The following is an 18,767-nucleotide window of genomic DNA, read 5'->3' on the forward strand; positions in this document are numbered from 1 at the left end:
CAATCATTCTTCCTTATCACACAGTAAGCACCTCAGTTGTGCAGAAAGATCAAACTCTTCAAATCAACCATTCTTGTCTCTCAAGAAATCTTCAAGACTTGTACACCACGATAATTCTTGTTTCTTGGAGCGTTTTATCACTTCTGTAAAACATCACACCTCAATCTAAAATAGATATGAAAATGTTAATCTTAATTGTGTTACAGAAATCCAATCAATGTGTCTATATATAATGTAAGTCAAATCTGACGCATTTTAATAGATTAAGCTATTAATCTAATCTGTTACATTACACATTTATAACAGATTAACAACAGTCAAAGCAATTAATCGAATGCTCAATTAATGTAATCGATTTGCATTTAATGCTTAGTCAACATATTTAAAAATATGACCGTGGAAACAATTATGACAAGCATGAAACAATTTTCAAATCTTTAACAGAATTAATTGACTACATGATCCATGTAATCGATTAGGCTTTAACACTTAGCATATTTTTGAAAACTTTTCTTCTCAAAATTCATCACAGCACACTTGAAAAATATTTGTGCAAACACATGAGTTTTAATCGATTTAGCAACTAACGTAATCGATTCAAAACTTGATGTGTTGCCATAGTTTAAAAGCTAACGTTGTCTTATGACCTTAATTGATTAACACAACATTGTAATCAATTAAGTCATGCAAATATGCTTGGTGCATGTGGTTTTTCCATTTCCAAAACACATATTATGCATACACAGATACGATCACTATATAAACATAGTCGTATGCATTAATCAACACAATATATCCAATGTGACAATCCCAATATGCATGTGTAAATCTCACAGTAAGCATAAGCATATATAACACAATCACACAGTACACACACATATGTTTTTTATTAACTATGTGTTGTCATCATCAAAAACACACATCAGGGAGTGGGTTTAGCTAACATTGTGCTCCCCCTATCAACAATCTCCCTTTTTTTAATGATATACAACCATGATTAATAAAACCATGTTGTACAATCCACAATCAAACACATTTTCAATTATCTCAGTAACAATATTCAATTGCTTCAAATATCAAATACTTCTCCCCCCTTTGGGCATTAGCAAAATAGGCATTTTGTACACAGTAATTGAAACAAAGATAATGAAGCAAGTAGAGATGCATCAATTAGTATAACAGAATAATTTTGATGCTCCCCCTGTCAATAATCTTCACACGATTTTATCATATTCCCTTCGGTTATAAAATGTGAACCATCATACAATCATACAATAGTTCCCCTGTCATTATGCATATTCAGGTATCAAATCACAGATGCATAACAAATATTTTTCAGAGTATGTGTCACTCAACCATGTTCAAACAATGTATCAGAGAAATTTTACTAAAGTCATATCAGAGCAATTTTGATACATGTTGAATCAAACCACATCAGTTTAATCACTTATAATCTCAAGTCAAATTCATAGCGGATTAAACACAAAGAGATATAAGATGAATAAACATATAACAAGCAACAAGTCATGGTTTAAAGTTTTAGAAATCAGAAGTATAGAAACTTAAAACCAAATGACGAATCTCAATCGATAAGGACTTATTCTTAATCGATTCATTACTGCAAAGTAATGTTAATTTTCCATCTTAGCTCAGTCAGCAATTAGTATCCTTGCATAACCCTTCAGGCTTATCTAGATCAAGAATTTTAGTATCTATGCAGTACAGTAATCATCATCAAAGTTAAAGTATGATTATGCAATGATAAGATGTAACAATGAAATTATTAAATTGCATACATACAAGTTGATTAATTGATTAATAATCAGATTAAATCATCAATCACAAATTTTAATTCATACTCATATTGATTAAAAGTGAAATATAACTTTCATTCATAATAGGAAATAAGTACATTCAGATAAAACGAAAAGATATGGCATTTAGAGCCATCATTACAAAACAAGCAGCAAAATAAAATAACACAAGATAAAAATAAGTATAAAACAGACTCAATATTAAGACACTGACACCATATTCTGAGTTAGACGTTTCCATGGAATCCTCTTCACTAGACTCATCATCCTCATATAACTCCTCTATTGATGTAGAGCTTTCCACATAATTCATAATGATTTCTTCCATTTTCCTTTCCATACGCTTCACTAATTTCTTCATCTTGTCAGTCTTCTCAGATGACCTTTTGAATTTGCTCGTTACAAATCTCTCAAATTCATATTTGGGTGAAAAATAAACAGGGTCATTGTTAGAGTCAAACATCTCATTCTCATCTCTGGTTTGAGTTTGAACGTCACTGAATACCCATCCCAAGGCAGTTTTCTTCAATCCAATACATGTTAATATTGTTTTTCCGATTTCATTGGTTCTGTTGCATATAACATTTGTCTCACCAGTAAGAACTACTTGATTCAGTGCAAGTATTTTACTAATAAACACCCCGTAAGGTAGATTATGCTCGTCATTTATACTTGTATTAATCAAATGTTTCTTGAATACAGCCACCCAGTTTGTCGGTATTATGAACTGAATGGCATTTAGTAGATACAAATCTTCTGAAGTCAGTTTCTTATGGATATATCTCCCAGGTAACAGCAGCCGATCAAGGATATATGCAATCATCTTTTCCTCTCAATCCAATCCTTTGTGTAGATACCTTTTTTCTTTCGTGTATCTTCCAAGGTACCTTAGGCAGTCTTTGTATATCTACTTTTTGTAGCCCACCTATTGTGTAGAGAATCATGCATGTGAGACATGCATCCTTCAGCTTTGAGTCCAGCAACCAGTAGCCATACATCATTATTAATTATGATATTCATGCCTTTCACTCGTGAGTGAATATCATCATTGACTACCTTGAGATTATTATAGAACACACCAACCAATTCTCGATAGCAATCACCCTTCATTTGAACAAAGTTAGCAAGTCCCTGATGAGCTAGCTTTTTTGGAAAAATGAACCCTTCACCTCTAAATAGAGACAAGTCTAGTGATTTGTGCGGAACAACAGTTTTGATCTTTTTCCATCCTAAAAACCTGTTGCGAGAAGCATTATCACTTATCCATCCAGTAGGACTTGCGTTTCTTGCAGATAAGGGAACCTTCTTGGCGCTTTTGGATGACAAAGATGATGCCATTTTCGCAGGATTCTTAAGAAACACCTTACTTAGCTTTTTAGGTTTTAGTGATGTGCAGTATATAGGTAACACAATGCACAAGATTCTCAAATCCAGTGTTTATAAGGGCACACAACTTACAATCTCATTATCAAGCCCATTTAAAAGTTTAAAAATAAGAAAGCCCATATCAGTATATTTAATCGATTTTATGACTTTCAGAATCGATTTCATGTTTAACAGAGTTTCACTTAAAAATAGAGAAACACACATAAATCTTAATCGAATCCACTTATAACCTAACCGATTAAAAATCGTGAAAACAGTTTTTCATTCAAAAACATTAATTACACAAGCAATCATCAAACATGCACACAACATACATTCACATACAAAAACTTATAATGCATGAGTGCATGATATTAACTGTTTTCGTTACCACAATGAGTTACTCAAGAATCTGTGATATATTCCACTGCAATCCATCTTTGAGCACTTTTCTACTTCTGCAACAGCTTACTTTCCTGCAAAACATTCAAAAGGTTTCGAAGCAGGTACCCAGACAAACTTGGGTCCTCTGTGGTTAGTTACAAGAGGTTGTTCCTTTGGAATGCATTTGTAATTCCCTCTTAGAACCCCAACCTTTCTGTAGTAACAGTTCCTGATAAGATGTCCTATAGTATTACAATAAAAGCAAGCATTCGTAACAGGTTTGCTTAGATCTCTTAGGATTAATTCTATTGCTATTAGCTTTATAACCTATTCCTTGTCGGTTTATTGCTCTACCCTGAGACTTTAAAATAACATATAGATTATCTCTTCCTAGAGTAAATTTTGATAGCGTGCTTGTCAAGTAATCAATTTTTTCTAGATGAGCAGGATATTTTTCACATTTTTTTCTCTACAACCTGAACTTCAGTTTTAACAGATTGCAAAGTAGCTTCTAATTCCTGTTTGAGCTTTTCATTTTCTTGTACAAGGTTATTGTTGAGATTGTTGATAAGGAAAACACTGGTTTAGCTAAACCTTAATCTCACAGTGTTCTGGCTTTTTATGATGACAACACATTATTAATAACACATGTATTGTTATGTGTTACATGTTCAATTCTTTATTGTGAATGATATCTTAAAGAGCATGTTTGTATTGATTCTTATATATGTATACATATTCACTGATTCTATACTTGATACATCACTTGTGATTGCATTACATATGTTTAAGAAAAGAAAACCACATGCACTTCGTTGAACTTATATTGTGTGGCAAAACTGCAAGTTTTAAGTCAATTTCATTATGAAGTAAGTCGATTAAAACTCGTGACTTTGCACAGATTTTCTAAAATAGTGTTGTGAGTAATTTTGCATTGAAAAGTTTTTCAAAACTGATTTGAAGTGTTTAAGTCGACTGCATGCACAGTGAATTCGACTTAGTTAGTTATTTGTTTTAAAATTTTGTTAATACTTTTGTGTTGTAACGGCTATATTTCTATTCTATGCTAAAGCATTAAATGCAATTCAATTGAATTAAATGCGAAATCAATTTGGTTTTTATGACTGCTGCTAATTTTTTTTAACTGTTATAACTGTCTTATGACAGTCGACTACATTAGTGGCAAAGTCGACTACAAGAGCGTCTGATTTATAGAAAACTATAAATAGACGTGATTCCGCTAATCACATAGACTTTGGTTGATCTAACAATTTCATTTCGATATTTTATATTGTGATCTTGAGAAAAACGCTCCAAGAACTCATCAAGAAGACGAAGGATATCTTTCTTTGAAGATTTTCTTATGGAGAAAGAAATTTGCGCTTACTGTTTGATCAAATTCCACACTGCTGGTGTTCATCATATTGATCAAGACTTATATCAATCTTTGGAAGATTGTTACTGTCATGTTGGGATTGCAGGAGGTGAACTCGTGGAGTTCTGGACACTTTGAGGATTGTTCAAAGTGGGTTGAAGATTAAAGAAGAGTAGATATCTTGCTATAGATCTTTGTGTTGCTGCCTATACTTTTAGTTAGAGGGTTAGAGAGATTGTCTATATTTTGACGTGGAGGTCTCTATAGAAATCTTGTGTAAAAACCTTGACTAATATAGTGCATTGGCTTCCTGGTTGTGGAAGGACACTGGATGTAGGCATTGAGGTCGAACCAATATAAAAACTTTGTTTGCTTTCTCTTTCCCTACACTCTTTACTTTAAGTCGACTTTACAATTTACAAGGTCAACTTTATATTTTCGCTGCACTTAAACTTCTTATTCCTTGCGATTCAAGAAACTTTGTAAAGCTTTATTCTTTTCGAAAAAGCTTTTAAAAAGACTCTGCTTTTTAACCTCACCAATTCACCCCCCTCCCCCTCCCCCTCTTGGTGTTGAAACTGAGTCATCCTGTTTCCAACAGTTATCAATATGATACTCATAATCTTTTCTTCTTGATCTTAATCAATTTACCTTGTATTAAAGTTTCATGGCTTCAACATATAACTCTTGAAAGGCATCCAGCAACAAGTCATGTTTCACTTCTATAGGCTCGCTTTCAAAGTCATTATCGTTGTCTTCAGAATGCATAGATTCGACCATGAAGCATAGGTTCGACTCCTCCTAAACACTATGGTCATCATCACTTGATGTATCATCATCACTGTTCTCCTAGGCAATGTAAGCCTTATCTGCTTACTTCTCCTCATGTCCTGTGGATACGTGGTGTCAGCCTTCTGTTTACTTTTGAACTCTGGACATTCTGGCTTTTTGTGACCATCTTTGCCGTATTCATAGCATGTCATAATGCTCTTCTTGGAGTTCTTCCTCCCTCCTTTTTAGTAACCTGCATGGTCAGTTGCAACAATTCTATTTTTCATGAATTTAGTAAATTTTTTTACCATCATATTCATGACCTCTCTCTTAGATATCTCTGCATCAGACTCAGCATCAGATTCAACTTTCTTGGAGGTTCTTTTACTTGTAGCCTTGAGAGCAACCGATTGCTTTTGTTCAATCTCTTCTTTTTCTCTCAATCTACCAAGCTTTAGCTCATGTTCCTTGAGTTTGCCAAACAAGGTTACCATAAACATGTTAGTTAACTCTTTTGACTCGGATATAGCAGTTACCTTAGGTTGCCAACTTCTGTTTAGGCTTTTCAAGATTTTGATATTGACTTCTTCCTTTTCAAAGGCCTTGTCGAGATCCATCAAATGGTAGACAATATGTGTGAATCTTTTATGCACGTCATAGATGGTTTCTCCGACTTTCATCCTAAACATTTCGTACTCTTGTACCAAAGAATTCTTTCTGGTGGTTGACTTCATTAGTTCCCTCGTGTGTGACTTCAAAAACTTCCCACATTTCTTTTATTGTCTTACATTGGGAAACCCTAAAAAACTCATCCATTGTGAGAGCAGAAGCAATAAGATTTCGAGTTGTTACATCATACTGTGCTCTCTAGTTTTCCTCTTGAGTCCACTCTGAAAAGTTTTTGAAAACATTTTTTCCATTTATCACATGAGTGGGTTCAAATGGACCATTAAGAGTCGCATCCCATACACCCTTGTCAACGGATTCAAGAAAAATTTGCATTCTTATTTTCCAAAAGGTATGGTTTTCACCAACAAAAAGATGTGGTCTATTTTAGGATCGAGGTTAATCGATTTGTTTTTGAAATTGCTTTTGAAATCTTTTTCGCAAATACTATAAGCCTTTAAACCTTTCTTGAATCGCAAGAAAAAAGGTATGCAATGTAACAGTATGCATATTCGAATAAAAACATAATGTAATCGATTAATGCAGAGAGATAGGGAGAAGAAAATTCAAACTCTAAGTTTGATACTGGTTCGACCAATACTGCCTACATTCAGTGTCCTTCCAATCAACCCAAGATTGAAAGCCAATTGCACTATAAAGATCTGAGTTTTTACAACAAGGGCTTTACAACGACCACACTGTCAAAATTTAAATCCCCTCTCTAACTTACTAATCTAATATAGGCAAATACAACAGACTTGCAACAAGAAAAATCCTTTCCTGCAGTCACCCCTTTGAGAACCTTCTCAAAGTTAAGAACCACGCGTTCTTTGTCTTGTCAACATGCACAGGGAAGCAGCAACACTCAGCGCTTGCGAAATTCTTGATCACACATTAAGCACCTCAATTGTGCAGAAAGATCAAACTCTTCAAATCAACCATTCTTGTCTCTCAAGAAATCTTCAAGACTTGTACACCACGGTAATTCTTGTTGCTTGGAGCGTTGTATCACTTCTGTAAAACTTCACACCTCAATTTGAAACAAATATGAAAATGTTAATCTCAATTGTCTTACAGAAATCCAATCAATGCGTCTACATATAATGTAAGTCAAATCTAACGCATTTTAATCGATTACACTATTAATCTAATCCTTTACATTACACATTTATAACAGATTAAAAGCAGTCAAAGAAATTAATTGAATGCTCAATTAATGTAATCGATTTGCATTCAATGCTTAGTCAACATATTTAAAAATATGACCATTGAAACAGTTATGACAAGCATGAAACGGTTTTCAAATCTTTAACATATTTAATTGAATACATGATCCATGTAATCGATTAAGCTTTAACACTTAGCATATTTTTGAAAAATTTTCTTCTCAAAATTTATCACAGCACACTTGAAAAATATTTGTGCGAACACATGAGTTTTAATCGATTTAGCAACTAACGTAATCGATTCAAAACTTATTGTTTTGCCATAGTTTAAAATCTAATGTTGTCTGATGACCTTAACTGATTAACACAACATTGCAATCGATTAAGTCATGCAGATATGTTTGGTGCATGTGGTTTTTCCATTTCCAAAACACATATTATGCATACACAGATACGATCACTATATAAACACAGTCGTATGCATTAATCAACACAATATATCCAATGTGACAATCACAATATGCATATGTAAATCTCATAGTAAGCATAAGCATAGATAACACAATCACACAGTACACACACATGTGTTTTTATTAACTATGTGTTGTCATCATCAAAAACACACATCAGGGAATGGGTTTAGCTAACATTGTGCTCCCCCTATCAACAATATTAAGGCTAGAAATATTATTTCCTCTCCACTTACTATTGACGAGTTTTTCAGGGTATCAACGTGCAAGGGTCCAAAAGAAATGTGGGAAGTTCTTGAGGTGACTCATGAAGGAACCGATGAGTTAAAAAGAGCTAGAAAGAATTCTCTCATCCACGAATATGAGATGTATCAAATGAAGCCTAGAGAGAATATCTACGACGTGCAAAAGAGGTTCACACACATAGTAAATCACCTTATTGCACTTGGGAAATCATTTGAGAAGGAGGAGATTAACATAAAGATCCTGAGGAGCCTGAATAGGAGCAGACAACCTAAGGTGACTACCATATCAAAATCAAGAGATCTGACGTCCATGAATATGGCTACACTCTTTGGCAAACTCAGGGAGCATGAGTTGGAGCTTGGAAACAATCCATAGCTCTCAAAATATCCAGCAAGAAAGCCTCAAGAAGTAATGATTCAGATGCTGGTTCTAATACAAATGTACCAAAAAAGGAAGTGTTAAACACGATGGTAAAGAAATTTACCAAGTTTATGAAATCTAGAAATATTGCATCTGATTTTGCAGGTAATTCAAGAGGAGGCAAAAGAAAAGGAAAGGTTGTTATTCTCACCTGTTATAAATGTGGAAAAGAGGGCCATATCAAAGAAGCAGAAATCTGAGGAAAGGTTCAATCAAGATAACAGGAAGAGCGAGCAAAAGAAGGCCTATATTGCATGGGAAGACTATGATTCAGGAGGTTCTTCAAGTGGTGAAGATAACCAAAGCCTGGAGGAGGAGACAAACTTGTGTCTCATGGCTAGATCCGTTAGTTCAGAAAGTTGCAGCAACAGTTTTGGTGATGAGCCTATAGAGGAAAAATATTATCAACTGTTGGATGGTTTTCCGAAACTCCATGCAGAGGCAATGAAGCTTCAATACAAGGTAAATCGATTAAACAATGAAAAGAAAGACTATGAATACAGAATTAACAACCTTGTTGAAGATAATGATAAATTGAAAATTGATCTTGATGATGCTTTACAATCTACTATGAATGGTAAATCTGAAGCTAGAATTGTGGAAAAATATTGCAAAGATTGTCCTGCTTATCTAGAAAATATTAAGTACCTAACAAGCACATTGGAAAAATTTACTCTAAGGAGATCTAACCTAGAAGTTGTTCTAGGATCTCAAAGAAGGGTAATAAATAACCAATGAATAGGTTACAATGCTAAAAGTATTAACTCAAAGAAATTTACTAATTTGAGTAAACCTTCTAATGTTACCTGTTTCTATTATAATTTAATTGGTCACACTATTAGATCTTGTTATTATAAGAAAGTCGGTGTTCCAAAGGGAAAGTTTAAATGGATTCCCAAAGAACCAACTACTGTGACTAACACAAAAGGTCCCAAGTTTATTTGGGTACCTGCTTCCAAACCATTTGATGATTTTGCAGGCAAATAAAATGAGTCGGTGGCAGACAAGGACTCAAGGAAGGATTACAAAGGAAATATCATAAATCTCTTGAGTACCACATGTGGTAACTTCTGTTTAATTTTGTAATTCATGCATCATTCTTAATCAGTGACACGTGTACTGATATATGTGAATGATATGTGCTTATTTGCATTGAAATTGTTTGAAAAACATTTTTCACAAATTTTAACCGATTATTTGCATTGTAATGATATTCGTATTTCTCTGTTTTTTAAAAGTTTGAGACTGGTTGAAGTTTAACTGATTATGTACTTAATGAAATTGATTAAATTGTGATATTGAGATTTTCATGTTTTCAAAATTTTAAATGGGTTTTTTCCCTGAATTTGTAGATGTGTGTCTATAAATATAAGGTCAGTAAATCTAGTAGTGTAATCATTAAATCTAAAACTAAAGCTTCAAACCCTAAATTGAGAAAGATACTCTATAAAATCTTGTTCACAAATGGATTCCTCTTCATCATCACGACGCGGGAAGAAGCTTGCACAGGTTGCAAGAAATGCAAGCCCAAAATGGTGGATCAGTGATGACGAAGTTTGTCATACGTTCTCTTGTTACAAAAAACTCAAACGGTAGTTCCTTACAAGTCATTGGATCTGCAGCTTTTCAAAATTTAAGGGAATAGGTTGCTTGTTGAGATTGTTGACAACACAAACTCTATATCAAACTGGTTTTTTATGATGACAACACACTGCTTAATAACAGTACGTAAGTTCCAGTGTTACATGTTCAGCTGATATACTATACTATTTTGAACAATGTTTTTGTTGAACATGTTTTGTTGATTTGCATGTATGTTCCCTTAATTGATTATGTGTTACATGTTTGGAATATGATTGTATTGAAATGTGTGATAAAATGATTTTGATTACTTCTGCACATTTCTAAAGAAAAGCTCACAAGTACTTTTATGAACTTATAATTGTTGTGACAAAGATCTGGTTCAGTCGAATACACTGGTATTGGATTCGACTAAGCTAAAATCTTAGTACAGATTTTGTGAACATGTGCTTGATGAGATTTTGAGTTGAAAAGAATTTCAAAGTGTTTTTTCAAGTGTCATTCGACATGGTGGAACACCTATTCGACTGTGTTGATGTTATTTTTGGAATTTTGTTATGTCTACTTGCTCCAACGGCTATATTTTCAAAAGTTAGTTAGGATTGACTGACTGGGTCAACTGTCATGAATATGCATTGAATTGGTTGACTAAGGAGCCTCTTTGTTGACTGTCTGTTATAACTGTTTTAATACAGTCGACTGGATTAGTAGGATATTCGACTAAGAATGACAGGAAAACTATAAATATTACAGAACACGATCTGTTCTGTATGAGACTTAGTGTTCTAACATTTTCATTGTCTTGTTTCAGAGTTATTTCTCAGTTTTGGAAGCTCCAAGAATTCTCCAAGAAGACAGTGATGATCTTTCTTGAGAGAGATTCAGATTGAGGAGTCCATTGCACATACTATTTGATCAACATCTGCACAAGAAAGTGCTTCTGGTTTGATCTTGAAGGCTTGGCATCTGTGAAGACTGTTGTATTTGACTGAAGGCTTGGCAACCTGGGAAGTGTGTTGTGATAGGCTTGGCAACCTGTGAAGCGTGTTGTGATAGGCTTGGCATCCTGTGAAGAGTGCTGGTTACACGTTGAGGATTGTTCAGCATGGGTTCAGATTGCAGGAGAGGGGATTCTTGCTGCAATTTTGGTTTTGTGTGTGCAGCTATATTTGGTTTTGGGTTAGAGAGGAGATTTATATTTTTGTGTGGTGCTTCTATAAATTCCTTGTTGTAAAAGTCGCAACCATTATAGTGCATTTGCTTCCAAGATTGGAAGGACACTGGATGTAGGCATTGTTGGCCGAACCAGTATAAAANCCAGTGTTTGATTTTCTCTATCCCTGCACTCTTTATTTCAGTCGACTNTNTTTGTCTAGCAGTCAACTACGTTTTTCCACTGCATTGAAATTTTCATTACTTGCATTTCAAGGAAAGATCAAAAGCTTTGAATTTTCATACCAAGATTGCAAAAAGATTTTGTTTTTGAACTAACACCAATTCACCCCCCTCTTGGTGTAAAACGAAGCCAACCTGATTCCTAACATTGCTCACCAGGGATGTGCCAAATTTTTTCAAATAAAAGGTGATTGTTGTCCTGACTTGGTAGAAGTTTTCTATACAAATCTAAAAGTTATCGATGGCATTTTACACTCCCGGGTAAAGGGTGTTAATATCATAATTGATGATGATGTTTGGTTGTCCTTTACTGGTCTAAAGGCTGAAGGTTACAGCTCTCATATACAAGATTATGAACTTAATAAGTGGACAACCAAGAAGGAAATCTATAGGGATTGTTTGAGGTATCCAAGAAGGTATAGGATATACAAGTTATACAAGCATGATAGGATGAACAGGGAAGAAAAAAATGTGTGCATTTGTACTGGCTTGGGTACTGTTACCTGGAAGATATTTACGAGATCGCCTAACAACTGAAGATGTGTTCCTGCTACATGTTATAAAGACAAGGATACCAATCATGGTTGTTGTCTTGAAATATCATACGATTGAAGTTGGATGTAATCATGGACATAATCTGCCTTATGGTGTGTTTATTAGTAAAGTTTTTGAGCTTCAACAAGTTAATCTCACTGGTGAAATCAAGGTTGAATGCAACAAGTCAAATGAAATTGGAAAAGCCACATTGACTTGTATTGGATTGAAGAAAATTGTTGACGGTTGGGTTTTCAAGGATGTTCAAACTCCAATTATAAATGTGGCTAGTCCATCTAGTGTTGATGAAACCCCATCTTCCTTCACTCCACAGTCTGAGTTTGAGAGATATTTTATGGAACAATTTCAAAGGACATCTGAAAGAATCTTGAAAGTTAAAAAATTTGTCTTCAAAATTGAAAAGAAAGGGATGAGCTTGTGGAAAACCATACACACAGTACTTCTTTAACAGATGAATCTGATGATGAAGAAGAGACAACTGAGGAGGATTCTATGGAAACAACTGACACAGATTAAGAGTTTAAAGTCTTAGTTGTGTCTGTTTTGGTGTTTTTCTATGGTCTTTTTGTTTTGAAATGGATGTAAAAATTAGCTATTAAGCCATCTATGCTTAAACTCTGTTTTGTTATTTTGATATTATGAATGAAATAGATATATTTTAGATTACATTCTGTTTCTAATTTGATAATTATTTAAATGAATCTGAATGAACACTATCTGCTTGTATGAGTGCAAAATTGTTAATTCATTGTCATACATATTTTGTGCATACTCATACTCATACTCATTTGTTGACTCTTATTGTTTCAAAATTGTACTCTATCTTTGTACTAACACTCAATAAAGTTGAGAAGATTTTGAACTGCAGGTTTGTAACTAAACATAATATGATACATGACAATATCAGTGAACTGAAACAAGTGCTCTACAGAAATTAATCGATTGCAAAAGCAGTGAAATCGATTAATACTAGAGAATGTGGTTTGAGTTTCTTTACTACTAAATCATACAATTCTGAAAGTTTCACTCTGATGATATACGTCTTTATGCATTCTAATACTCAGCATTTCATATCCGTTGTTAATCTTTTTTAATATTCTGAATATTGCATACAAAAATGTATTGGCATCAAGCATTACCTTTCACTCTGATACATGTTATTAAATATGCTACATGCTTGAAATTGATTCTACAATACATAATTTGTTACATACTTTGTTACATCATTTGAAATTTATCTAATTAGAGCTACTACGTAATGATAGGGGAGCATCAATGTCTGATATTGAACTATTAGAATACATATTGATGTATCTTTGCATGTTATTTTGTCTCTAGTTCTTAATATCTTCTTTGTTAATGCCCAAAGGGGGAGAAAATAGAGAAATTAGAGAAATTAGAAATTAGTGAAATTGGTGAATAACTAGTAGAACAATTTCTGGTTGTGCATCATGGTTGTGTTGTGCATTATGGTTGTGCGTCATCAAAAAAGGGGAAGATTGTTGATAGGGGAGAAATGTAAATGTTAAACCCAATCCCTTATGTAGTTTTATTTTTTATGATGACAACACATATATGTTTTCATGACAACAACAGAAATGTTTCTTTATGGTTCAAATATATATTTCCTAAACTGTTTGGTTTGCATACTTATTATGGTCATAAATGTATTTACATCTATAGTATGCATACTCATATTTTTCATATGTTAAGACCACTTGCACAATGCATATCTGTATAAAGTAATCGATTATAGTGGTTATATAATCAATTAAGTTCATTAGATAGCTTAGGCTTAAACTGTGGCAAGTTACAAGTTTTAACCAATTACATTATATGTATAATCGATTAAAATCCGTGTCTTTGCTAACACCTATTTGCAATGTGCTGTGATGAGTTTTGAGAAGAAAAAGTTTTCAAAATTGCCTAAGTGTAATACTTAACCGATTACACTATTTACTTAATCAGTTAAATCTGGTACACATTGAAAATTGTTTTGATGATAAGTCTTAAATGTCATAACAATCATATTTTCAAATGTTTTGACCTACATTTTATGTGCAATCGATTACATTAATTGCTTAATCAGTTAAATCTGTTTTAATGTAATTCTAGTATTGCTCTGTTAAATGTGTAACCGATTACATTAATTTTGTAATCGATTAAAATGCGGCTGACATGAGGAAAATCTATATAATGACGCATAATACTCTGCATTAAACACTTTGATCATTTGAACTTTTATATCTGATATTAGAGAGTCAAGAAAAGTTGTTGCAAGTGCGCTGGTTCTCCAAGAATCAAGATACAAAAGATTTGCAACTTTGAAGGATTCTTGAAGACGTGGTTTTGGACTTTCATTGGCTGATCAACTTACGCACATTAAGGTGTTTTCTTTCCTGATCAAAACTTTGTTTACAATCAAGAGATTGTGGTTTCCCCATGCATGTTGCCAGGAAGATAGCGTGTTGTTCTTGTGACTTTGAAAGGGGTATCTCAAAGTGGTTGCAAAAAGAGGATTGTTCTTTTTGTGTTTTTGACTATAGTAGATTTGAAATTACATAGAAGGATACATTGAGAAAATGTCTCTGTATTGCTTGCTGTAAAACTCAATCAATTTTTATAGTGCATTAGCTTTCAATCTAAGGTTGATTGAAAGGACACTGGATGTAGGCATTGAGGCCGAACGAGTATAAAAAGTTGTGTTTGTTTTATATCCTTTGACTCTATACTGCATTATTTTCTTTATTGTCTTGCGTGTTAAAGATCATTCTAAAGATTTCCAAAAAGATAGAAAAAGAAATCATTTTCATTAAATATCAATTCACCCCATCTTGATAAGAGAAATAGGTCTAACATTTCTTATAATCCTTCCAGAGTTTGTTCTGAATTGTCTTTTCTTCCCCCTAGTGCTTTTCCCTTTATGAACCCTATAAGTCTTTTGCCCAATTTAAAAAAATAAATAAATAAATAAACCTTTTACACGTAACAATACGTTAATAATATTTGAAAGTAACTATAATAAAATTAGACTTGTTATTAGGATGGCAATGGGTTGGTTCGAGCGCGGATATTGTATCTACTTACAACCCAGCTCGTTGGATAAAATTGTACCCACTACCCGATCCGCTACCCACTACTCGTTTAGAAAATATTTGCGGATATTTTAAAACCCGCGAATATCCAAAAAAGAATATTTTATGCATTTTTAAAATAAATTTACAAAAAAATATATAATATAATATAAATTAAATTAAATATAAATTAAAATTTAGTTTTAATTAAACTTAACCTAATAAAATATAACTTAATTTAATTTTTAATTAAATTTAATTAAAATATATAAAAAGTTGATTTTTTTATTATTTTTTGTGGATAACAGAATAGTATGTTACCTGTACCCAATCTATTTAGAAGCGCATATTAAAATACTCATTACACATTACTTACGGATAATAAATATCGGTGAATAGTAACTATACGCGACAGATTTTATCGAGAGATACTTAAATTTTTTTGCCATGATTTTATCCAGAGATACTTAAATTTTTTTGCCGTACCTACTTATTATATTAATATTTTTGTTGTACTTAAACAGTAGAACAACCTTAAGAAATATATATTGAATTGATACTTAATAGTTCATAAACGCATATCACCGTCACCCAGTCACTCAGCTCAACGACACTGAAACAAAAGAAAATAATAGAACGTAAGAGGAGGAGAAAGACTACATATTAAAGTTTTTTTGTTTTGGAGGAATCATAAATCAGAGAAATTGGAGGAAAGGATTCGTTGGTAACTCTCTTTTCTTTCTGTTTTTTATTTTTTATTTTTATATAAATTGTAAAGATATCATATACATGTGTTTTTCATCTTCTTAATTTCTCTGATGGTTTGTTCTTATTATCAATGACCCGCACCCGTATGGAAATGAATTTAAAATTTTTTAAATCATAGTTGAATGTTGTCAATATTGTGGGACGCTTGGTATTTTAGTTGGGTTTGTGAATTTAACATCATGGTAGCTGTATACAAAGTGTTTGATGAAACGCCAACTTTGGGTGACTGCTTGCGTTGTGAACACGTTAACTCGCGTGTGTCAGAAATGAGAGGTACATATCTGTTATGAGTTTGTTAATCTGTTGAGTTGTAGTAGTTTGTATAAGCAGTTTGGTGTAAGCATTCCAATGTTAGAAGAACATAGTTACTATTCACAAAATCTGAATTTTCGCTCTCTTTTCCTTAGTTGTATTACTTTTCGTCCTTTCCTCTTGGTTGTAGATATACCTTATAGTGGGTCCATTGATTTGAACCTGTGCTGATTACTTCGTGGTACGGGTACTAGATTCCTTTGGTTTTAGTTACTATTTGACATGTCTTTAGAGCTATTAAGTTAATCTAAATTGTAGGACTTTCTGTTTGTCCTGTGAGGTGTTCATTTTTAATCTTCTGATTCGGTTTGAGATGCACCGTGCATACTGGCTGGCTGAACGTTTATGTGAATATGATCTGCTTATTCTGAAGCTAGTTACACTGACCTAGGTTAGCATGTTAGCAGTTTAGATATCATTGTTTGATAGCTGGTGAATCAAGAGATGCATATGATATGTTGTGAATTGGGGATGACTTTTTAAGGAATTGTTCGTCTTCATAACTTTATTTGTTTCTGTTATTTATAAAATAGGCCAAGGGAGGCCCAAACAGGTGGATTAAAGACTATATTATCCTTTTAATAATATTATTCAGTTTTATTTTAAATATCTTAAAATTTAGATGATGACACATGTAGTATTATCATTCATTAGGTTTGTGTTGGGTATCAATGAATAATATATGAAAGTTTATTTTGTCTTTGGCCTCTCTCTATAGCCTTTTCATGGTAGATTGTTAGAAGTAGCAGTAACTTGGTTCTTTGCATCCTGACAGTTTTTATTGGTGTTCTCCTTTTTCTGCTGTATAAACAGGATTCTGGGAATATTTTTCAGAAGCCACATGAGTTTTTGAATTTGGCTAGTTGCATAAATACTACTAGTATTTGTGGGTCTTTTTTAATCAAAACTTTGACTATCATTCTTGTTTGATTTACACTTCCATCAATTTTGAGTTCATTTTTGTAATTGACCTGATCCATTTCAGTGCATTTTGCAATACAATCTGGTGACTAATGTTTGGTCCTTTATTCCATATCATTTTGCAATGCACGCTGATTCATAGAAGTGAATTTGCATATCTAGAATAGGAATAGTTGTTGAAACTTTCATTTTTATAAATTTTTCATCTGGTTATTGGCACAGGTATTTGATTTTATTCTAATAGGAATTTAGGTATTATGGATGCTTAAGTCTCACGGGTAATATGAGGTAATATGGAATGCTTGATAAAGCATTTAATGTTTGGCTAAAGCATTTAATGTTTGGCTCTCCCCGTTAATAGTTTGCTTTTGAAGTATCTCGAGACTCTAGTCATTAGTACTAACAGACTTTATTATTTTTGCAGTGTCCATACCTAGTATATGATTTGCATCACATATTGTTTCATTGGTTTTTTTATTATGCTCATAATGGAACTAATCTAAAACCTGTATGAACTGTGTTTTTCGATATGTCTTGAATGAACTTCTAAAGTAATTAAGCCCATAAGCAAATCCAGTTAGTGTTCTACCTAAAAGAATATTGCTGTGGTGAAAGTTGTTACATGACACTACATGCTAATTGCAATTGTGATTGTCTGGGAGTTTTGAACTTCAAATTCTTTCATTATATTCTTTTGCTTATAAATTTGCAGTGTATAAACCCAAGATCATTTGATTATTCAATACAAATGGCTGAAGCTAGTAGCTCTCAGACAGAAGCCACGACCAAACCTCAACTTATATACCGGTGTAAGAAATGCAGAAGAATTGTTGCTTCAGAGGAAAATATAGTTTCCCATGAGCGTGGGAAAGGAGAATCAAGCTTCAAGTGGAAAAAGAGAAGCAGTGAAGCCTGGGAAGCGGAAAAGCAACCAGTTGATTGCACTTCAATATTTGTTGAGCCAATGAAATGGATGGAAGCAGGTACGTGTAAAATTTCCCTCATACATTTTATTTACCATAAAATAATGTCAAACTTCACACTAACACTTTGGATATGGATTGGCTTGGAAGTACAAGAAGGTAATGTGGGGGATAAACTTCTGTGTATGGGTTGTAATGCTCGCTTGGGTAATTTCAACTGGGCTGGTATGCAATGCAGCTGTGGAGCCTGGATTAACCCTGCTTTTCAACTGCATAAAAGTAGGTTAGATGAGTGTTATATGTAAATCAATCAATTTGCAGTTTTCCAGAAGACCCAGAGCTTATGAAGGTTATTCTTTTTTTGAACAAAACACAATGGCAGCAGCTTAGCTTCGGAGATTGTAATGTACAACTCCATGCTTGTTATTGATTAGAACTTACACTGTTTTTATAACACTAATATTCAAAATAAGTTTTTATTTTTATTTTTCACCGTTTAAATTCAGCATGTTTATATGAAAGGAATGACATCCCAAAATTAAAAATACGGTAAATTGTATC

The 18,767-nt window shown here is 33.2% G+C and overlaps 1 protein-coding gene across 3 annotated transcripts; it reads left to right on the forward strand.

Annotated features, from left to right (window-relative positions):
• Positions 1-15,857: 15,857 nt before the first annotated feature.
• Positions 15,858-18,691, forward strand: LOC106759029 (probable inactive dual specificity protein phosphatase-like At4g18593). 3 transcript variants are annotated; one of them, XM_022779592.1, is made up of 4 exons: positions 15,858-16,006; positions 17,506-17,571; positions 17,996-18,266; positions 18,357-18,691. In XM_022779592.1, exons 3-4 carry the CDS (start codon positions 18,032-18,034, stop codon positions 18,509-18,511), a joined length of 390 nt encoding a protein of 129 aa, XP_022635313.1. In that variant the 5' UTR covers positions 15,858-16,006; positions 17,506-17,571; positions 17,996-18,031; the 3' UTR covers positions 18,512-18,691. The 3 variants fall into 3 exon arrangements, with proteins under 3 accessions (XP_022635313.1, XP_014497527.1, XP_022635314.1); XM_014642041.2 differs by lacking the exon at positions 17,506-17,571; XM_022779593.1 differs by lacking the exons at positions 15,858-16,006; positions 17,506-17,571 and adding an exon at positions 16,037-16,323.
• The last annotated feature ends 76 nt before the right edge of the window (positions 18,692-18,767 follow it).

The sequence above is a fragment of the Vigna radiata genome, chromosome 4 (assembly GCF_000741045.1).
Source record: "Vigna radiata var. radiata cultivar VC1973A chromosome 4, Vradiata_ver6, whole genome shotgun sequence".
Lineage (NCBI taxonomy): Eukaryota > Viridiplantae > Streptophyta > Magnoliopsida > Fabales > Fabaceae > Vigna > Vigna radiata.

What these genes read in the sequence shown, in the direction of transcription:
- LOC106759029 (XM_022779592.1), top strand. Translation starts at nt 18,032, where the DNA reads ATGGCTGAAGCTAGTAGCTCTCAGACAGAAGCCACGACCAAACCTCAA. An exon ending in AATGAAATGGATGGAAGCAG is followed by an intron (nt 18,267 to 18,356) that starts GTACGTGTAAAA and finishes TTGGCTTGGAAG; the next exon opens with TACAAGAAGGTAATGTGGGG.